At 48.6% G+C, this 22,745-nt stretch overlaps 3 protein-coding genes across 9 annotated transcripts; 2 read left to right on the top strand and 1 right to left on the bottom strand.

Moving 5' to 3' along the window:
• The first annotated feature begins 480 nt into the window (after positions 1-480).
• Positions 481-1,801, top strand: LOC121588566. Its single transcript, XM_041906638.1, has 5 exons — positions 481-806; positions 888-962; positions 1,031-1,111; positions 1,180-1,330; positions 1,473-1,801. Exons 1-5 carry the CDS (start codon positions 707-709, stop codon positions 1,525-1,527), a joined length of 462 nt encoding a protein of 153 aa, XP_041762572.1. The 5' UTR covers positions 481-706; the 3' UTR covers positions 1,528-1,801.
• Positions 1,802-2,077: 276 nt separating this feature from the next.
• Positions 2,078-3,043, top strand: LOC121591056. 2 transcript variants are annotated; one of them, XM_041911407.1, is made up of 4 exons: positions 2,078-2,366; positions 2,435-2,512; positions 2,586-2,669; positions 2,742-3,043. In XM_041911407.1, the coding sequence occupies exons 1-4, from the start codon at positions 2,351-2,353 to the stop codon at positions 2,924-2,926; spliced, it is 363 nt and encodes a 120-aa protein (XP_041767341.1). In that variant the 5' UTR covers positions 2,078-2,350; the 3' UTR covers positions 2,927-3,043. The 2 variants fall into 2 exon arrangements, with proteins under 2 accessions (XP_041767341.1, XP_041767342.1); XM_041911408.1 differs by having other exon boundaries at positions 2,080-2,366; positions 2,589-2,669.
• On the bottom strand, positions 2,981-21,587 carry LOC121591052 (unc-112-related protein-like). 6 transcript variants are annotated; one of them, XM_041911402.1, is made up of 7 exons: positions 21,384-21,569; positions 19,839-20,439; positions 10,824-10,972; positions 6,001-6,393; positions 5,357-5,925; positions 4,572-5,262; positions 2,981-4,496 (listed from the first exon to the last, which is right to left on the bottom strand). In XM_041911402.1, the coding sequence occupies exons 2-7, from the start codon at positions 19,963-19,965 to the stop codon at positions 4,296-4,298; spliced, it is 2,130 nt and encodes a 709-aa protein (XP_041767336.1). In that variant the 5' UTR covers positions 19,966-20,439; positions 21,384-21,569; the 3' UTR covers positions 2,981-4,295. The 6 variants fall into 6 exon arrangements, with proteins under 6 accessions (XP_041767336.1, XP_041767333.1, XP_041767332.1 ...); XM_041911399.1 differs by having other exon boundaries at positions 5,357-6,393; positions 21,498-21,587; XM_041911398.1 differs by having other exon boundaries at positions 5,357-6,393; positions 21,384-21,570.
• Positions 21,588-22,745: the final 1,158 nt, after the last annotated feature.

Genomic DNA, 22,745 nt, shown 5'->3' with positions numbered 1-22,745 from the left:
GATTATTTTCTCTTGTTTTGTATATATATACATCCTTTTGTTGGTAGTCACGTGCACGAAGATGAACGTGCCAAATGGACGGGGGCAGAGAATCTAACGGACGGTCTGCAAGTGACACGTGTAACATTTCGTTTGCCATTTTCGAGTTGTATTACACAATATTGTCCAATATAAGACATTTCTTTACAATATATTTGATTATTGTTTTAATTACAAATGATAAATTTTAGCAAAATTGTTATAACTTGCCTAAACTTGGCTTTTGGAACTAAATGAACCCTTACCTACCTTATTCGTCGTCAACCAGTGCCCCTCTGTTTGGCGCATCACGCAGCTCTGCCTGCGGGTGACAGGTTCGTTTTATTTCTTCCTATACATCCACTGCGTTCGCCTGGTATGACGCACCGTGGGATGCAGTCGTTGTGTGCGATTTGCGTAGTAAATCGTTACAGTGGCGATTTGCTATTTAAAACGGGATTCACCCGGCCTGGAAGCGTTTAGTATTCTTTTCACCCTTGGAAGGAGCAATTAGTCGCTCTCGCGGAGTTTTGAAGTTATAGTGCTTGCCAAGTGCTAAGGGCACCCCTAGTGCGTGCCGTTGACTGAGACGAACAGTTGGTTTTTCGTGTTGGTGAGTGGGAGGTTTATTGGAGAAGTACACTCCGCTCAGCACTCGGCAATCAAACGGACTCTCCATCGTACGGCGATGGAAGTCAACAAGCGCTGCCTGTGGCTGTTTGCCTTTCAGCTGTTTTGGTTCCTGTGCTTGGTGGAATCCTATCCCGAAGGTGTGAATTTCTACAAAGGTTCGTGTATGAAGCATTGCGTTTCCTTTATGCTGCCTAAATAAGACTTACCAACGGTATAATCATTGCCTCATCCACCAGACTGGTTGCGTAACAAAAATGAGGACGATGTCGAGCGAATGATAGCAGAGGATCAGTTCGAAGCACCAAAGCTTTGTAAGTCCTTTGTTTGGAACTGTATACTGCCTGCTTTGGCTTAGTGTTCACAATGAATCTCCTCTCAGTCTTTTACAGGACGCCAAGCTCGTTCACCGATCTCGGGATGGGAGAACCGTTGGAGAAACGGACGGTCAACAGGTACAAAAGTGAGTAGAATGTTGAACCGCTCAAAGTGATTGTGTACTAATGGTCGTCCATCATCACCCCCAACCAGACATGATGCTCGCCAAGGACAATCTCGATGCACCGCTGACGGACGATGCCGAGCAGGTGAAGGAAGCGACCCGTTTTTACTTTCCGCGCATCACCCCCAAACGGTCGCCGGGTGCTATCCTGAGCTGGGCCATTCCTGCCGCTAATCGAGTGTAAATAGACTGACCCATTCCTCCACCTGCAAACCCTTAATCGCTCACATGAGGACGAGTTTTGCACGCTGCACGCTTTCCAGTACCCCCTGTCCCTGCTCCTCACTGGTCTCAGCCCTAAACATCTCCACATCTGTTTCAGGCGTGTCATCAGCACGAACTATCGACCACCGGGAATCAATCGGCCGGCCGCCTAATGCAGCGGGCCGCCTTACTGGGAAGTGTGTTAGAGCACAATGTCATGATCTCGCGTTGCAAACTTCGATCTTCGGTTTGGTTCGAAGCGTTTTGTTTCACCTCGTACTTCGTTGCGCCTTCGTTTCTATTATGTGCTCTAACGCGTACATCAGCACTGGCTTTTAGAGAGGGAGAGAGAAAGAGGGCGAGAGAGCGGATTGAATAGTTGTTTTACCATCGTGTCGTCTGTAACATCAATATGGATAAATATAATCTTCGGGTTCTGCTAACAAAGATGATCTTCGACCAACTTTAGCGCACAATGATGACATGAGTTTATGTTTCAGTTCGAGGATCTTGCCCTTGTGTTTGGAAAACTGCATAAAAATGGTAATAACAGTACACGGTAAATGACGCAAATAAATTAAACAGTTGTAAAATTGATTTTCGGATAACAATTGATTATGTAGTCGTGTAACCGTCAATTCAAATTAGACGAACAATTGCGCAAAGCGCCATCTATCGGAATTTATAGGAAACATATTGCAAAACATCGGCTTTCCAGGGATCGGCACGTCACTTTACACCTTCTGTTTGCTTCCTTCGTTCGTGTTCATTAAAAGGCAATTCTTTTTCTGCTAATTTCACATAGCAATTCAGCCAGAAACGTTCGTGGAATACAATAGATAACTGTATAAAAGGCGAAAAAACACATAGAAAGCGAAAAGAGCAGAACCACAAGAGCTGTCATTCCAGTGGTACAACAAAAATCTACAGGTAGTTCATTTTTCAAGCCAAAATCGAACCGTGAAGTCATCAAGCAGTCAACATATAACATTCAACATGTCGGAAGAGAAAGGTAAAACATATGCTTTGCATCTGCTACAGCAGCTTGGTGACGATTTTAATGGCACGTTTACCTTCCAGCTGAAAGCTTCTCATCCCAGGAAACGTTCAACTACAGCGTAGAAACCAACCCATCCGGCAACGGTCATGAAATCCAAGGTAGGTCCAACAAAACCGACTCAAAATACTTAACATTGCCGCCAATCTCAAACGTTGTCATTTACGCTGCTAGCAGACGTTGTCCATGTCGTGCAACCACAAAGGAAGAGAAAGATACAAACCAAGGGTACAAGAAGGACACGCACCACACAACCTCGTAAGTAACGAATAACGAATCCTTCCAACATCCAACGGACACGTTTGCTTGTGGTTTCTTGTTCTGCTTTAGTTCCGAAAACGGGAGAGTGTGTCAAATCCAGCTACAAAGCGTGTCTGGTGTCGGCTATAAAGAAAATGGTACTAGTAGACAAACTCGAAACGGAGATCCTAGCTCGGCATCGTAATTTCACCTTGAAACATCGCGAACAAAAAACTGCTCCCAACGATCCAGCCAACGCCAATAGTGGTACATAATCTTCTAATTTCACAGTCACAGAGAGAGGAGAAAGAGAAAAACACCACTGCTCATCAGTTATTAATTGTTAATCGAATTTATTGCTTCAGTACAACAGTAAAATTAGTCCTAACATGTTTGCCGACGAAAAGAAGAACGAATTACACATGACAAAAAAAAACAGTACGTCCCCCCTGTCGCTGCAAACTGGCGTGCGTCCTCGCTCCGTGTCCCGAACCCGAACAACAGCGAGTGCATGGGAGGTAGCGAATTAGTTTGTGCTAGTTGTAAGTGGATATCCACCAATCAGGCGTAAGTCGTTCGCTAAGTGCCACCCCGTGCGAGCATGTTAAGTAGCTTCGGATAAGGGCTTGGTGCGTCTACATTCGACAGTTACGTCGCTCGCTGGTTCGTCTACTAAGTTGTTGCTGTTTCAAGTTAAGTTTTTGTTAACCAGTAGCGTGTTAAAATTAGGCAGGAAAAAGGGACCAACTCAATTACAAACATACTAAACAACGTACGAACAAACACATACACATTCACTGCCATCGTTGGCATAGATGCATGCTACAGCCTACGTCAGCCATTATCCTTTTGCAAAGAGGCACCGTTTGTTTCTACTCTCGCTAATTTTTGTCACTTGATATTCCTGCAGAAAGGTACAGGAAGACAGTACAGGACCTACTACAACCCCCTTGGAAGGCTATCGCGGACACGATTGTCCTCACGCGTTCAATCCCGCTCGATACGGACGGTTCGCGCAAATCCACCGTAAACACCGTGCCACCTCAATACTTTTAATCGTTTCTAATTATCAATAAGTAAGGCAATTTGATTGTATTTTCGCTTTTTGCTTTCCTTCGGGCTTGCTTCCAATATTTCTTTTAACAATTGCTAGCTAAAAATCGTACACAAATAGTTCAAATCGCACGCTGGAGCTAGGACGCCAAGCCCGAGCTCACGTGTCGCACATATCCTAAATCGAATTGGTTTTGCTTCTGCTTGTTGCTGCAGAAATTTGTTAGACAACAAAAGCTTTGTGTTTGGCCAAAGAAAACTGTGATACAGCAATGGGACCCTGTCGATCTTTGGTCCAACTGCCACAACATAATCCCGAAGCAACGGCTCAAAAGAATACAAACGGAAAATGGGTTAATTGGGATCTTCCCCTCCCAATGGATAGGGAGAGGGACACGATTATACAGTAAACGCTATACTCTCTAATCAACTAATGTTATGTACAGTACAACAAAAGAGTCAAAACGATGATTAAAGTTTACACGTAAAACAAGTAAAATTATGCCAAGGCATCGCCATGCCATACTGTGGTTGTGTGTGTGTGTTTGTTTTGGGAACGGCATGCTATTGGCGCCTCCCTTTTTCACCTCCCTAATTCCAGCCACCCGTTAGCTTGTGGAATAGCTCCTCGTTGAGCGTCTGGTTCGTTTCCTTCGAACGCATTGACATGAAGATGTAGCCACCGATGAACTCGTGTATCACTTTGCAGTCCGCCGACAGGCAGGAGAATACGACCGTTTCGTTCTGGAACTGTACCATCATGCACCGAATCTCCCAGTTGACGTTCCAGGCCTGCAGTGAAACAGAATCGTAGAGCGCAATGAGTCAGTAACTGTAGATTATACTCCCCACAACAAAACTACCCACCTTCATTGTGTTGTATCGCCACGTCTTCAAATGGTCGCCGGTGGCAATGTCCATCTTCATGATCCGGTTGCTAGCGACACCGAGCAGCTCCTCCTTCTTGTGCCCGTCGAACTTGATCACGAACAGCGTGACGCCGAACTCGGGCAGGCTCTGCCACGCCCGGATGTAGCTCAGCTTCGCCTCGATCAGCGACAGATCCTTCACGTTCGCGTGCGCCTCCAGCATGCGAATCATGGCCTTGCTTTTAAGCTTTTTCGCGTACCGCGGTGCCAGATACTCGCTCGGATCGATCTCACCCGGGTTGATGTTGATGGCCGGTGCCTGGGCCGGCTTTTGCATGCTGAGGAAGGACCGGATGCTGGCCACCTCACTGTCGTACGAGCTGTCCGCGAGCGAGCGGCCCTTGGACGCGAGCCGACAGGCGGCCATCCACTTTGCGTACTGCTCCTCGTTGTCGCACCGGATCCACATCTCGCTGTTGATGCTCTGCTCGAGCGGCACCTCCAGCTTGATGTTGAACTTCTTCTGCGCCAGATTGACCTCGGGCGTCACCTCGCACCCGCGCAGATTGATCGTCACCTGGGGCGCACTGTTGGCGCGCGCGTCCTCGCGCGACTTGTACAGATGCAGATGCAGATCCTTGTACGTGAACCAGTAGCGCTTGTAGCCCTTCAGGGTGAACTTTTTCGGCCTGCAAAAGAGGGAAGATTAAAAAGGGTACGTTAAAGTCTCGTCCCCAAAAGCGTACAGTTCCCGCGCAAGCAGCACCGAAAACACACACTTACTTCAAGAATCGCAAATAATCGGTCAGCTCCGGGATGTGGGTAATGTCGCCAGCGTTCACCCCATTGCTCGGGCCCTCGAGCGTAATCTGCAGTTCGCGCAGTGCCGCATCCACGTCGTCGTCCGCCGCATTGTCCAGGCTGGAGGTGTCGATGCCCGAGTCGGCCTGCGGCACCTCGTTCTGCTTGTTCACCTGCAGCTGCAGTGCGCCGAACATCAGCATCTCCTCCTCGGTGCAGTCGATCTCCTCGTTCAGCAGCTGCCACTTGGCCTGCTCGTACAGCTGGTTGATGCGCACCTGGTCGTACTTCGGGTTTAGGTCGAAGAACGTGTAGTACTTGAAGCGCAGGCAGAGCGTCTCAAACTCCCGTATGCCCTGCTCCATGATGGAGAGGGACGAATCGAGCCAGCTAATGTTCATGCGCGCCCGCTCGACCAGCGTTTTCGGCTTGAGCAGGCGCGATCGTGCCTCCGGGCTCGGTGCGTACGGACTGTAGGCCAGGTTTTCATTCCCATCGCCCGTGCTGGACGAAGAATCGCTATTGCCCGACCCATGGCCGTGTCGTAGTGTCTGAAAGGGGAACGGGAAGTTACCATTACAACCGGTTGCAGCTAGCGAAGAGGTACGATAGGAGCTACAACTTACGCCCGTCGGTGAGCTGATCGGTGTGCTTTGGAGGGCCGGTTTCGGCGTGGAGAAGTGCGCGTTCGGTACCGGTGCGCACGAGAACGGTCCCTGGTTGACCGGGCCGTCCAGGCTACCGTTGCTACCGTTCAGGTTGTGGGCAGCGACCGGGATGAACGTGTTGGTGTCCGGCGCCAGATGGATGTAGTCCCGCCCGTTGCCATTCTGTTCGATCGGGATCTTCTTCTTCGCCAGGTCGGCGTAGTTCTTCTTCAAATGCATCGGCTCGAGCGGCTTGCAGAGGGACAGCTCCTCCGGGTGTCTGATGCCAAGATCCTTGCAGAGTGCGACCACCGCACCGAACGTTTTGATGGAGAAGTCCACCCGACAGTCTAGGTATCGGAGGTCCGGCATCTAAAAAATGGAGGGAGTAAATGTGATGCAAGAGAACGTCTATGATTAATGCATTGTTCCATGCAATCGTGAACGAGAGTGTCATAAAGCAAACCACAAACTAGCTATCAATTAGAACCTTGAACCTTCGTCATTCGCCCACACTGTGGCTAGCAATTTAGTTCATGTCCGCAGCCCCATAATAATAAAGGCTAACGCATTCCCGTGCGCACAACGTGCCGAACGTGACGATGATACCCCAAGCGGGCGGCACCAAACCGTTGGCATGTGTTGGTGGCACATTTCAATTAAGATTCATTAGCAGGGCAGCAAACCGTTTAAATTAACCCCGCGCGCTTTCACTTCCTTACGCGCTATGCCCATCCTCCGCTCGCCGACGGCGCGGCACGGGAAGAAAGTCTTGCGAGAGAATTTAAATGTCTGATGCGCACAAAATCACAGCTCCCCTACTTCCCCCGCTCATTCATTGATTTAATCGCTGGCTGGCCCATCAACTAGTTAATAAAAACAAACAAATTCTGCCCTTCTCTCTCTCTCTCTCTCTCGATCATCGTGGGGGACGCATTGAGGGACTTTCGGTGACCCAGTTTCATGTGCGCTGCGATCTTCTCCGTTATCCAGTCATCGCGTGAAAAAAGCACACCAATACTGGAGCGGTTTGTTTTTGCTTCCAGTCACTTTGGTGTGTGCCGCGATATTCTGTGTGTGTGTGCCTTGGTTCTACGTCCCAGCAACAGCGGCCGTTGTTTCGTTATCTTGCGAGGAGCGAACAAATAATCCTCCCGTGCCCGAAACAAAGCAAAGTTATTCCATCCCTGGCTCCCGCATACGGCATGGCGCACGGTAAAATCGTGACCAATGGCCAGCACCGTACTCCGAAACGGGCATTCGATGGCGCGTGCAAAACTGGACGCCGCTCTGGACGGCCTGTGTATCGCACTGATGTCATGGCCCCAAAAGCTCTCCGAGTGTGTGAGCTGCGCCAAAACGGAATAATTAATTCGTAACTCTTGTCTCTCTCTCTCTCTGTTGGCGTCGCCAGTTGTGCGTGTACTCTAATGAATTGTTTGAAAAGGCGTTAAATGGCCTGTCCGCTCATTCACAGCTTCGCCGTTGATCAACTTTTAGTGTGGCTCGCTTGTCCGCTGGAGCTGGCACAGGTCGCCGTTTTTAGCAGCAAAATGAAGATTTAATCCTAATTTGTTGGGTCGAGCTTTTTTTGCCGAAAATCCTCATCATATCGCGTGTCACGAAACAAATCACGACCTTTTTTGGGAGAAAGTGTTCGTTGCGGTGCCGCACGAGCGCGCCGGTCAGCATTTTGCATGAGTCATTCCTGGTTTATGTTTGTCCATCCATTATAGTGATAGTGATTCATGCGAAAAAGTGTGATCAGCGAGCGCCCTTTTTTTTCGCTTTTCAGTGTGTCCCGTTGGTTGGTCCGGTTGGGGCCTTGGCACTCCATTTTCCCCCTTCCGTGTCGCGATAGCGTATAACCACGGGGCAGCACAACTGCTTTAGGTTAGGCGCCAACAAAGCGCTTGCAAATGCATCACAAAAAGCATCGTCCCAATCGCATGTGTTTGCTTTGAGCTGGGACGCAAATGGGTAAATGTGTGGTCTCGATTCTCGCTTTTGGATTGCTTCAAAGTTGTGCGGGTGACTCAAGTGAGAACTCAACGCATAGAACTATCAATAGCTTTATTCAACCATTTACTACAATCGATAACCGACGACGAAGTGTTTGCGTCATGTTTTAATACTTAATTTACCATTTACCATCTTTCTCTCGTGCCTCTTTCTTTCACTCTGAACCCGATACCTTCACCATCTGGTAGAGGTTTGTAATGGAACCAGCGCAAGCAAAAGGGGTTATAAAAATGCTTGAGTTTCATGACAAACACCACGGGCTTAACGGTGCACTGTGGGGAACTAGTTAGTGTACCCACTGATAAACAGAGCAAATACACCACGGTACACATGCGGGGCCGTGGATCGGGAGATACGCGCGGTTCTGATACCGAATGGTCGGGACGACTCTGGCATTCTCACACACACACACACGCACGTCCATTCCGAACGCCTAAAGAAGGCCAACCTGTGTGCTAGCAGCCTGGGCCGCTGTTGCAATCACGTCGCCATCGTCGACGTCGTCGCCCACTTAAACCAGGCGGCCACTTTTCGACGCCCTTCGCGTCAAATGTCAAGTATCCACCACTTTGTAGCGCACAGTGTGTGTGTGTGTGTGTGTGTGTGTGGGTGTCCCCCATCACAATCTGTTTTGCTAAACTACTTAAAAACAAAAAGATTCCGACCGGGGGAAAGAAAGTTTTACTTCGAAAAATTCTAAAACACTCGCCTCAAATTGGCATTTACCCACGGTTTGGTGCGCAAACGCACCCAAACGCGAACAGTTGGCCGGTGGCCAGGTTTGTTCTGGACGGGCCAACCAACCAACCAACAGGTGCTGCTCCCCCCTGCTGTAACCATTCGTAGGTGTCTGTGTGTGTGTTGGTTGCTCTGTCCCTCTCTTGGTAAAGTGTTCTGCCGCGGGGAGCGTGATTCAAACCTTGAACCAAACCCATCCGGTGGGAGATTTAAGGAGATCGACCAACGGCGTGGAGCGTTGTGGTGTGCTTGCAAGAATGCTTCCAACCTGCACACTGCACACCTTATTAGCTGCGGGAGAACGTACTCCAACGGAGACCGGATGTTGCTAGCCGCGCAAAGGTGCGGATCACTGTTGATAGCGCAATACGTCACCAAACCGTACCATAATTGGATTAACGATCACTGCGGAACGAGCACTCCTCGCCACCACTTGACATTTTACGCTCACCATTGAGGGGGAGTCATTTAACATTCTAAAATATGCATATCCACATAATAAGCGTCGATCGCACCGTAACGCCTCCACGCGCAGGCCCCAAAGCAGACCCGACTCGAGTTGTGGCCAAACTAGATCCAAACTAACTCACAAACGCCATTCGGCGGCAGTAAGGTGTCTCCCGAGTCAAGATTAATGAATCCTTCTGCGGCTGGAATGTGACCACTGGAGGTGGAGATTGAATTTCCCTGACGCCTCCCGTACGCAGAACCATGCACTTGGCGGAAAGCTTTACGCTCCAGTGAGCCAACAGCTCCAAAAACCCGCCCATCGTGCCACATTTCAGACACATTCATTAGGTGGTTCGTGCGAAGTTGTACGGTACATTTTAACCCCTGCCACACTCGTATGCTAATGCATTTGCGTTACACTGCGCAACCGGCAAACCTACGCTCGACAAAAACAATCGTATGCAGGGGAGGGTGGGGAGGACGCACGGAGACCCACCACCGGGGTTGTCGTCGCTGGTCGATCGCGTTCGACGTTCGACTTCGACATCAACCCGGGGCGGGCGGGGATGGCCTCTCATGCCTAAAAATAAAGCCGCTGTGTACGATCGCGCTACTGATCGCGCACTCGGCTGGTCAGCAGCGTGGGGCCAGCGGATGTGGTTCATTTCGATACGCCACGCCAACACACGGCCTCCTTCTTCTAGGCTAGGACGGGGATGGAGTGTGGCCATGTCATCTCCGGTTATGATCGGCCGTGCGGTGATGGAGTGCCGAAGCTCGCGCATCTTCGCTGCAAAAGCCGCGCACACACGTGCTCGTTAAGAGAGTGTTTTGCTGTGGCGGGACGACGAACGGACGAACCCCCGAAAAAGGTCAATAGGCAATAAAAATGGCGGACCTAGGGTACGCCAGAAAGTGATCGGTCGCGTTTCATATTTTTAGCGTCGGAGTTGGCCCTTTTTTGTTGTTGTTGGTTTGTTTGCTTTAATGGCCTAGATGTGCGCAGGGATGGGGTGGGCACTGTCTTCGGTTTTCATAACCGTTCCTCCCACTCTGTATGCTGCTATGTGATCGCACGGTTGCTCTCGGATCGGTTCTGTGTGGGACGTGCGAAGATCAAATAGCACACACACACACACGCAAGACCAGCAAACGCTGCTGCGGTGCTAAATTCGATACCGCAATACTTGAGGAGGGTTGGGACAACTGTTTTTTTGGGATAGTCAAATAACACGATCATCTTGTTGACCGATCGAGTGTTGTTCATTTGCAGCAGCCGCCACAAGAGCACGTTCAAAGAGAAAAAGGCCGCCAAACAGACCCCGCTCGTTGACCTGCGAAATGATTGTCCACGTTGCGGTTTTCGTACAGATGGCGTCGTTGTACCGGAAACTACAGCAACTAAATTGGCCAATTAAGCCATTCCAGTAGAGCCAGGAGATGGATTTTTGAGACTCCAACGTGTACGGTTTCTTTACATAGCTTAAGATCCAGTGTGTACTGTTGGTGTTGGACAGGGTAGCAACGATAATCCACCCATTCTGATGCGATAAAACAGGTACAGAGTGGGTTCGTTCCTGAACGTTCCTTACCTGAACTCGCAACGTTTTGTGCATCGGTGTGAAGTGCAGCAGGGCGTCCGCGTGTAGGCCCACCTGGTCGAGCGTTGACTTGGTGCGCGTCAGCCATTGGTTCCGGGTCGGCCACCACAGTGCGTGGTCTGACCAATCTTTCGGGTTTTCTGGAAAATGGAAAGACAAACGAGAAGATGTTTAAGTAATCCGCCATAACAGCCAACAGTGAGTGGTTTAGATTATCACAGTAATCCTAGTGAATGTTTCCTAAGTTTTCTTTTTGTGCTATATTGACATCGATAATGTAAAGCTTTATTGTATATGCTGATTCAAACGGTATTCAAACTGCTGATCTGTTAAGTACCAACCAACGATCCTTATACGGTTGCTGTAAACATCGTACATTACTTGATATGTTGACCTATTTCCAAGATAAATAAAACATCATACAACATACAAACATTTGCCAAGATAAGACCCCCAGTACCCACGGTGCTAATCTACATTGTTGGCAGAAAACGTTACAGGGTATGGTTCTAACAACACTCTGCCACGAAGCAATAAACCGTTGGTAGATTAAGCTGTCAAACATCCGCAGCCGCTGGTCGATGGCCCGATGGCCCATAAACGGCGCAACGGTGGGTCAATTTGCCATCCCCTTTGAAACCGATAAAATGTAACAAAAGGATGCACACAATTAATGGTTGCACCAATATCCCTTTACAATGTACGCGTCGTTCACTCGCAACAACTTTCGCTTGATTTAGTGCAACTGTGTGCATACTTTCTCTTCCCAGTGGGATGCGCACACCGCCGCACATTTGGGTCGTTATTTAAACCCTGCCCACAGATCTCCGGCGGCCACAGTCCCGTACATTTGTTGCCCCCTTGCCCGGCCCATTCCGTACCATCGCCCAACAGAGCAAAACCATCTGCTGGCAGTTACCGGGGGTGTGTATGCGCGTTGCACAGTGTAATTCATTCCGCTTCATTTTCCGCTCCTTTTTGTCTATTTCTCCTGCCTCTGAATGGTTGGACCTTCAGGAACGTCCACACTGATGGGCCGTTATTTGGGTTTGATTTCGGAATTTGTGCAACCACTTGAAAGACATTCAGATCGGTCAGTATCGATATTGGTAACGTTTTTAAAAGACTACTGCAGCAATGATTCGTCAGTTGTTGGTTATTGGAAGATGACCCTAAAAATAACCCAACACGACTAGAATGCGGGTTTCCTGGTCGTTTTGGCATCGATCACTCGCAAGAACTCGTAGAGCAGTAATCATAAGCACACAACCAACTGCAGATGTGTGGTTTTCATCACACACGCACACATGAGGATCACACACAGTAACTCATCTCAAGTGCTCTCCGGATGGATTCAGATTTCCTCTAAAGGCTTTTGCATCTTCTTCCGACCCGTAATGACACCTCCGGTGTACTCTCCGGCTTTCCCAATTCCCTTCGCACTTCACTGGAATCCGTCCGCGGGCCCGGGACCCGCCCTGTCCCTGGACGGAAAGTTGCCAACCGAACCGAAACATTGCCAACCCGACTATAGTCGACATTTACGAGCGCGGCGGGTTGCGGCGGCGTCGTCGTCTCAGTTGTCTCGGCATCCGGGGGAACTGGGGCTTTGTTGTGCGAGCTATAAAAAGCGATGCTCGCAGATATTTATGAGAATTCGAAACACACATCGGCGAAGGTTAAAGTTATGCTCGGCAATATCTCAACAGTTCCGACAGTGGAAGATTTCTAACCGAGCAGCGAAGTGCGAGGTGATACGAGGGAAGGCGATTGTTTTTCGAAAACATTAGACTCCGATCTTACCTACCTCCCTTCCTCGCTCGCCCTAATAATTCTTCCCAAGGAGAATGGTTTATGCATGGCTGTGCGATTGCGATGGGTTTTTGCTTTTTCTTGGTGCTATAAATAGTACAAAAACCGCTAGCCGAACTTGAGCATCATCTCGTGGCGAGCGAGGAAGCGTGTGTTTCAAGCTAAAACAAAACCTTCACTAGACAGAAGATACGACAGAAGAGGGTTTTTGGGGCGGTGAAAGGAGTGTTCGAGTTTTATTTATCGCTCTTTGTACGGGGTGGCACCGTGCCGTGTTGCAAGGTGTTTCGAAGCAATTTAATTAGAAGCATATGATTCAGGGATAGTAATGCGTTTAATATCGAATATTAAATCTCATTCTGTTTTAGTTTATTGCACAAAACTCCCGCATCATCCATTTTATATCCTGACCTAATCAATCAAACAAGACGCTAACAGTAAACCCCATCATATCCTTGCTGTTCCAGCTCACATCCTCTCTAAACCTCTAATATCGACCCGCCTGGACGCAGGACACCGGCCACCGACATTTTTATTGCTCCATTAGCCACTATTAATCACTCAATTTACACGCCATAACCTTGTGCGGGCGGCTTTGTGGTAGGAAATTAACCCGCTTCCTTCCGTTCAATATCGGGGGAAAGGTTGCTCACTATCCCGCCTAGAGCCGGCCTTCCGTCCACTCGGAACCCTGGTTCACCGTCACCGAACACTGGTGATAAAATTGCCCATTTAATCCAGCGCCGATGACGGTAAAAGTGTCACTGTGGCTGGCTGCAGTGTCTGGACGGGTGGGAGTTATCCGGTGCTGAAAAGATAGCGGACACACCACGACCCTTTTTTCGATCGCGCGTAGCTACGGCACGGCCACGGCACGGTGTCTTGTGTTTGATAGTGTTCCTAATGGTGATGGCAGTGGTGGAATGGTACACGTGATGTCTGCCGCAAACTGTGCAAACAGCGGAAGATTCCGAATGTAGGTCTAGGCTCGAGCGCGCGCCCGAGCTTCTGCTGCCAACGTACGCCATTTGGGGCGATGGTTGGTGGAATTCAATGTCAATGCTGGGGAAGCGCGCGCGGTGCCCCATCGAAAAAAAAAAAAACGCAACGCCTTATCGTACCGACGGGATCACGGCGACGACGCCCCTCGAATGACACGAAAAAACAAGGAAGCTAATGCCGCGGCCGGGCGTATGTGCGAAAAGAATTTTATCGTACCAACGGCTGGAGGAGAGGAGAGTGTGCGTTGGAAATCAGGGTCGGTACCGCCGCTGTGCGATGTTTGAATGCCAGCATTTGTTTTGCGCTTTGCGCTTCGTGTGCTTCCCTTGCGTACGCGATCCGCCCTAGCGGCTGGTCAGGGTTCAGCAGCAGCAGCAGCAGCAGCTGCGCCGAAACTGTCATGATTCGAAGCAAAAATGCCATCCAAATGAAAGGAAGGGCCGCGTTTGTGGTGGTGCTGGACGCCTCGTAGAAGGTTAGAAGTGGATGGTCGGCTGGCGGTTTAGGATGGAGTGCCGCCCGCGCCTCGTGCTCACAACGCACAAAGAGAGGGAGTTTGGTGAAGTACATCCAGCTGCTGCTGCTGCTGCTGCTACCGAACATCGTGTCGGTGTTTCCTCTGTCAAACGACGGGGGGAGAAAAAATTGGAACACATGCAGTCATAATGTTCTCGCTCGCTCGTTTATGTCGTTGTTTTTCTCAAGGGCGTGTGCTTTAAGATGCGTTTTTGGGGGTTTAAAACGAAAAAACGGGGACAAATGGTTTGTCGCGTTAACCACGAGTCTTATTGTCGGGGACACATTTTGTAATATGTGGAAGTGGTTGAAGGATTTCTGTAGAATGTATGTAAAGCTCTTAAGAAAGGGTTTATTTTAATGAGTAAAAGGGTTTAACAACTCATAAAAACATTGCTTCAACGAATGTATTTGTAAGGCCCGGGTTGCGGCAACATTTGCTCAATGCCAATAGCATATCCGGATTTTTCTATTTATTTAAAAAAAAATTACATATTTTTTCCCAAAACGTAATTTAAAATTATGTTGAAATTAGTTTGTATCCGTATTGGTATGCAAAAAACGTCCGAAAATGGTTCATGTAACATTTTCATAGACCTGAACCTAACTTCAACACACAACACGACATCATTCCTTTCAATCCAAGGCCAACTCAGATGGCGCAATCGATCTGATCTAGGGTTGCTGTGGCGACTACTGAACCGTCCCCGTTTGACGGTATCGGAGATTGTCCACCATTAATTTAGCATAAACAAACACGCCCGATCCTTCGAATGTAAATGAGACACAAGCTGCGATGAAATCCCTCGGCGGCCTGACCAGTCACCTCCGCAATACCTCCTTCCACACATTAGATCATCCGCTTCAAGGAGTTCTGATTAAAGCAGGCCTGCGGTACCAAGTACCAACGGGCTGACAAACGTGAACGTGAAAGAGGAGGTGGAGGAAGAAGAAACACGGCGTGCTCAATGTGCTCAATGGAATAGTTTCTAGCACCATCGGGGTTTCTTCCGATGTCGAGATTGTCGATCGGAACCGTCTGCGCTACTTCCTTTCCCGGAGTGGGCCTGAATGTGTGCGTGTGTGTCCCCTCACTTCTACTTCCTCTCAACCCGCACACACACACACACACAAACGATCATCATTCGTTTGCTCGCTCGTAGGCGCACTATTGCCCAAGGTGTATAGACGCATGGAGCCGAACCATTAGCTCAACGCGCAACCATGGCTACGCAGCGGATAGGAGTACAAGACCAGTGCGCGACAAGGTCTTTCTGTCTGTTGTGCATCATTCAAACGCGTCTTGGGAGTGATGGTATGCGTGCGTGTGTGTGTGTGTGTACGCGCGGACGCGCTACATTGCGTTTGGTCCGTGTGGAAATGATTGAGGGACTTGATGGTTTTAAGAATCCCAGTATAGCCCCATCGGAAGGGAGGACGCAGATTGCCTCCGCACGAACGATGAGGTGTGTGGGAACAAGTGTGTTGATGTGTTTTGTTTTACGTGCGTCGTATCCGCCCCCTCTCTTGCTCCCCCGGCCGCCTGTCTTGGATCGATCCGGGCAAAAGAGCGACCGAAGGAAACGGTCGGCCGTATTTTCGTAAACAAAATATTAAACACCATGTGTGCTGGTAATGTAATGTTTGTGTGTGCGGGGATGAAACTTGGTGCGAGAGGGGAATGCATTAGAATTCACGCCCGTCTTGTGCAAGGTTTCTCCCTTCCACTACACCCTCGAACAAGCAGTTCGAACTTCCTTGACACGGCTGTTTTTGGGCGATGAAGCGAGACAGAGAGACCCGATGATCACCGAAACACCCTGTGCGAGCGAAGTAGTTATGATGATGCTGCTGCTGCAGCATGATCACGCACGACGACCATAACGCGATGGCGGAACCGGAGGCACTGGCGCGGACACAGCTTAAAATGAAACCAAGGACGAGTTCCTTATATGGTAAGAGTGCGGCGGGCAAAGAAAACGGTACCTTCGCAGTGTATGCCATCGTCGTATTATGGGCTTGAGGGAAGGAGTGAACTGAGGTGAACCGAACTGGATGGTTGGGATGGAGATGGAGCAAGAACAAGACCACATTGCTATACGGCTGTGGTGCGGATGGATGCAAGCGAACGAACCGTGCTGCGACAGCGTATGATGGTGAGTTTTGCTTTCCCTTTTTTCCCTTTGTAGTGCAATTTATATTTTAGTTTTAAACAAACTTTTCCCAATTAAATTCCAATCCATCCAGCCTTGGAGCAAGAAGGTCCGATAATGTAGGTAAAATTATAACAAATCGTCAAAAGGAACGCCCCCTTCAATTAGTGTTTACCACGAGAACCGACGGCCATTTAATACACCACCGGGTCGCGATAGTAGCGTCGCCATTGCCATCTTTATCAGGTGTATGAAGGCATCGCGCGTACCTCTACACACAGCCCATATAGGCGCGATACGGTGCAGCACTCGAGCGACTCATCAGCACCCAGCACACACATACACCGACCAACCAAAAGGGAAGATAAATCTTTCGTCGAGACGCGCAGTTCAAAGTGGTGTTGGTGCTGCTGATCACTGAGGATCGCGCGCGCGCGGCTTGTTTATCTCACCCCATTATTCGAACGCGCTCGGTGTGTGTGTGTGTGTGTGTGTGTATGTAGTGCTCTCTCGCTTCGAGGTGTGGTTGGCAGCAGCAGATTCAATCCATCCGCGGCCATAAGCTGCCTGTGCTGGGTGGCTACCGTTCGTCGTAAGTGCTGCGTCATCAGCTTGCGGGTCAGTAGTGTTGTGTATTAGGTGGTATCTCGAATTGCTACCGGTCAGCCCTTCGGCCTCGGCACGTACTACTACTCCCCCGCCTCCCTCCGTGTCTTCGTGCTATTAGTGTACGTGTTCTTGTTGTTGTTGTTGATGACAGACGAATAGTTGATCTGCGGTAGGCGCGCCCGGTGCCTTCACGTTTGACGCCCAAAACATTAGTGTGAGTTGCGTAGAAGGGCATCGTCTCGAGCGATCCCCGCAGGACGAGCAATCGCAACTGAATGAAGAACGCGTTCTCTTTCCCAACTTGCCCTTTCTTACTCGCGCTTCAAACACCTCAATAAATGAAAATATTCTATTAATAACTATCGAAAACTGAGCCGCAAACCGAAAGACGCCGCAACCGATCTACGCGAGGGACCGATCGTACCAGCGCGAGAAGGAGGGACGGATCTCGCCCGCTCTTCCCGCTGACGTGTTAACGCCAAATGATGGTGAGTTACCTTCCTGGCCCGCTGGGAAGACAAACACTTTCTTTTCCTTTTTAAACCCCGCCTGTAGACGACGCACTCACACAAACACACGGGCCTGCATGCATGGCCCTGAGGGTTAGGTAGGGGATGCTGTAGAATGTAAATAAAGGGTGCGTTAGCAATGATGAGCGAACGCGACCGGCCAAGGTGAAATGGTATGAAATCAGTTACACACACACACACACACACACACACACACACACACACACACACCAAGGAAAATAAAAAACTCGTAAATCGTAAGGACGAACAATAAGAAAGTTCAACATCCGGAACCGAAGTTTTGCACCATAATTATTTCTCAATCCTCCTGCATTCAAACGACGGGAAGTCCAACAACGCGACGATGACGTAAGCAGCCACTTCACCTTCCTGCCGTCTGGGATGATGGCCAAATAATTATTTTTGGTCCGTGAGTCACACTGATCTGAACTGCAACTTTTCGATCCCCACACATACACACACACATCCGGGCCTGCGTTGGTTCCGGTGAAGGGCGGGGGGGGGTACGTACATCCGGTACGAGATTTGTTAGGCAGCCCAGGCGCTGGCACGACGTGAATGTTGAAAAGCCAGCACGGGTCCCGCGGGGACTTGATTGCGAGCGCGTGCCTTGGACAATCCTTCCCCTTTTTTGATGGGCGAAAATGTTGGTTCCGCCAACACACACACACAGTGCGAACTTTGGAACGCCAATCGCGCGGGGAGGTTTCTTCAAGTGTAGTGGTGTTGTTTTTGTTTTTTTGCAAGCAAACGGGCAACGACGGCATTCCAGTATTGGGAACGGGTTTTTGCACTGGGGCCTGACAAGCCGTAAAACACAACACACATACACACGCACACAGAGACCAATGGAATGGAGCCAATGGAACACACGGCGGCGCACCATGCACTGGTGCAGAAGGCGAAAAATGCGAACTGTGTTGCACATTTGGTTGCAGGTTCACCCGTGCCCGAGAGCTTTTTGCACAGTTGGAGTTGGACTCGACATCTTATCGGCGCCGCCCCGCTCGCGGGGGCATTAATTAACTCTGCGGTAAGTGCAAACAGACATTATAATGTGGACGAGAGCGTGTTCAGCAATCTTTGGACCGCTGTCGGTGACTGTGACCTTAGATGTAGAGGCTTGAATCAAAGAAGTCTTTTGATGGTTTCATTAGACCTATAGTTATGTTTACAATTTAGTTCAAGCGACAATAAGATCGGATGATCGGAGGACCTGCCGTTCTTACTTCTTGTCCAATAATTTACTTTAATTTTCAATATTGTCGGGATTTATTTTCTAAATTTTTAGTATCGTTATTTAGTATAATACTTTACTACGTATATGAAGTATAGCTCTGAATAATTAGTTGTATCTCACGAGTATCCCAGTCCTTTTTTTGTAGAATTCCTCCATGATGGTTATGCTATTTAAAAAAATCAATTAATCCATGTCCTGTTTCTAAGTGGAATATGATGTTGTTTTATGCCTTTGACTGTGCTACTATGATACCCAATTCGTTACCCAATAAAGTATTATGCATAATTACTCCAATTGCTGAAGATTCCTGCGCACGAATCGGGAGGATATGCACTTCATAGAATAGTTTCTTTGACAATCGTTGGAAAACATTCGTGAAAGTGCCTCTGCTTCATTGCTCCGTGACAACACACCATTAATCTAGTTCTGCCTGAGTCATATTTCGGTTCTCGTGACTCGTGGCAATATGCAACTGGTAAAAGTTTTAGGTACGATCTCATGTGTGTTACCCATAGAATACCCAACAAGTGTGGTGCAACAGAATTCAATTTGACTACAAAAAGTAGAATAATTTTTAATATTAAAGCTGTTACTGCTTTAAAATAGATTAATCGTGTTTTCAAGACTATTTCCTCTGTTTTGGGAGTAATTTGCACACCATTCTAAAGCCACTTTGTTTGAATTTTGCTCATTTTATCACCCAGCCCACTACTGTCCAAGCCTTACAGTAGATAAGGTAAACATAACGCCTGATGCGTTACGATGCGTAACACCACCCATGGGTACAATCTTTTAACACCAAAGTGCCGTGTGATGGGTAAAAGCGCATTCCAATGGGTCATACACACCTGCCGCCTGCCAAAGGCAACTGCACCGCAGGCCAACGCAACTGGTCCACCGGCAACCTCCCGCCAGTGATGTCCAGTTGGAGGAGATTTTTTCGCCATATACTTTCGCGAGTTTATTTTCCTTTTTCCCTCCCCACAAAGACACCAGCAGCTAGCTCGCGCAAGTGGTCCGGTTTTGGTGTGCAACCGCGGCCGTCGTTCTCACCACAATGTTATCCACGCACATACAAACACAGACACACAGAAACACGGGCCCACCACGTTCAAAGGGAAGGGGGCGGGGGGGGGACACTTACCTGGATCGACCAGACGCAGCATTACACCGCCGATGTGCAGATCGCCCCGGACACGCAGCGTTTTCTGCACCTGAAGGTCGGTAATGTAGACCTTCAGGTTCCAGGTATTGTCACCTACGTGTATCATGTTGTCGCGTTGTGCCGCTTTTACCGCCGCCTCCGGCTACCTTCGCTACAAACACACACACACACTCACTTACTTATAGCCACTACCACACACCAGCAGGGGACAAGTGCACTTTGCACGCCCTTTTTGCACGTTGCCGTACAGGACAGGAATCAGTACACAAAATTTATGATTTTTTTTTTTTGGGAATGGGATGTAAAACTGCCAATCTTATCTTTCACTTCTTCACATGAACATACCCACACTCGCAGACACAAACACACACTTGGAAGGCACTTGATCTCAGACCCGGATAACGCACTGGCCTCCCCGTTGGAATGCCACTTTCTTCACGACACTTTCTCTGCCGTTGTACCTTACACGCCTCTCGAGCGGTTCGGTGCAGAAAACGAGACTTTTTTGCGAACGAAACAATCTTCAAACGGCCAACAGTGGCCAAACGGATGCTGTGTTGCTTGGGAAGACACACTGAAACTGTACCAAATTATGCCGAATACAAAAAAGAAGAAGAGGGAGAAAAACACATAAATTAATTTCTATGAATATGAATCGATATAGGCACAGCACGGAGTCTCTAGCCCTCACTCTCTCTCTCTCTCTCTCTCTCTCGCTGTTTTGCGTGATCGTTTACACATGCGATCAGTTGGTTCGCGCGCGCGAGAAGATCTCACCCCCCTTTAGAACGTCGATCGCGCGTACCAGTATGCTCTCCAATCCCCAACCCCTTACTAGGGACGTGCGTCTGTCTCTGTGTGTGTGTGTATGTGTGAGTGGGTTGGTCGGTTCGTGGTTTTTGCCCCACAACAGCAAAAGCGCTTCTCGAATAAACGTTGACGTAATCAGTCGTCGTGGGGTGCGCGCTACCTACAACCCCCTTTTGCGGAGGGTGCTGTGCTGATGATGATGGTGATGATGATGGTGGACGAGAATTTGCACGACCGACCCCCATACAACACGCCAGCGCTTGATGTCTTGACGTGTTTACGTGTACAGGCACGCCGAGGACAGTGCCAGGGCGAGGGAACTCCAAAGGGGCTTGGGCCACAAAAAACTAAAAAAAAATCCACGCTCACGGAACCAACCACCGGGGCAGCCGACACTGATAAGCGCACACGCTCACTCACTGTTCTGTTGGAATGCGCTGCCACGGAATCTTCACCCATACTACACCACCAGCCAAGCGCTAGCGGTGTGTAAAATTCACATAACACAACACACACACATACAAAAAGAAACACCCCACGATAAAAGAAATTATAATCAATCAATTGCTGAACAAACAAGAAGAAGGACGGTAGAACACCACACACGCGTTTAAAGCACCTCCGCAAACCACACGCACGCAGGGTTCGGAGTGGGCAGATACAATAATAAATGTCGTCCGCAGCGAGGGTCACGCGAAACGACGGCGTACGCACCGAGATCTTGTTGGTATCTTAGCGCGGCATCGCTGGCGTGTCGCGTTTGGCAAGGGAACCGGGAACGAACACCACACTGCTATTGTGTGCTAGGTGCTGCCGAGAGCGACTAACATTACTGTTGGGGGCTTGATGATTTGTCCACTGCACAGCCGAGGAGGAGGCGAACGAATGTGCGTTCCGTTCGGGTTTCGGAATGCATGCTTGCGCGGACGGGTGTAGCGATGTGTGCGTGCAATCTTCGGCAGCTTCTGCGCAGTTTCCATGGCGAAGGGACAAGTGGTACAACATGTTGGCGTTATGCTGTGCTGTGGGCGATCTATCTTTTTTGTGATTCATCGAATATATAATCACTGTCTAACATTGGTTTAGCAATTAAAATTAATTATTTCTTCTTCTTCTTCTTTGGCGCAACAACCGCTGTCGGTCAAGGCCTGCCAGTACCCACTAGTAAAGTGAGCTTGGCTTTCAGTGACTTATTGTTACCATAGCAGGATAGTCAGTTCTGCGTATAGGAGCACGGTCTATTAGGGACTTGAACCCATGACGGGCATGTTGTTACGTCGTACAAGTTAACGACTGTACCACCAGACCGGCTCTAAAAGTAATTATTTACAATTTCTAAAATACTGTAACAAAATATCAAATTTTAATCATTTGTGAATGATGTTGATTTTGCTTTTCGTTGCGTTATGTGTTCACTAAATTAGTAATATTAGTCAATTTATGAAATTGGATTTTTACAAAATTTTACCTGATAATTTTTCATACCCAAATCCCTCTGTCTGTCATCTGCTAAACATCCTTTAATTTTGTTTATTTTTCGAAAAAAAAATGCTTCCCAATAATTTCGTAACCTCTGACTGTGGGTAAAATAAAAAATATTTGTTATTTTTATGTTATTAAACATTTTAAAAATACCAACAAAACATGTAACGATATTCATCAATTTGGTTTTCCAGCCCTTTTGTTTGGTCGAAGGGAACAGCGCTGCATTTGCCATCGATCGATCGAACGCATTGCCCTATGTGTGTAAACGGCGCATTAGCAGCATCGTTCGTGCCCATATCTAACGACATTGGTGTTGAATGTATGTGTGTATGTGTGTGAGAGAGAGGGTGTTATTTACCGATGAGCAACCCCCGTGATGACGGTAAGGGGTAAAATATGCTCAACTGATCTAGATCAGTCCCATACGCGCTCAGGGTGCACTTTTGGGTCGAATGACATAGTTTTCATTTGTATTTTATTAACGTTTAAACATTGTGTATATGTAAAACATGCTAAACTACATTAAAAACTACACGAAGCATAAAAAAACGGCTCAATTGGTTCTACTCGCTGCCATTGCAAACAACAGCC

The sequence above is a fragment of the Anopheles merus genome, chromosome 2R, assembly GCF_017562075.2.
Source record: "Anopheles merus strain MAF chromosome 2R, AmerM5.1, whole genome shotgun sequence".
NCBI lineage: Eukaryota > Metazoa > Arthropoda > Insecta > Diptera > Culicidae > Anopheles > Anopheles merus.
Note: the sequence above shows the minus strand (reverse complement) of the source record. Positions and strands in the feature narration are given on the sequence as shown.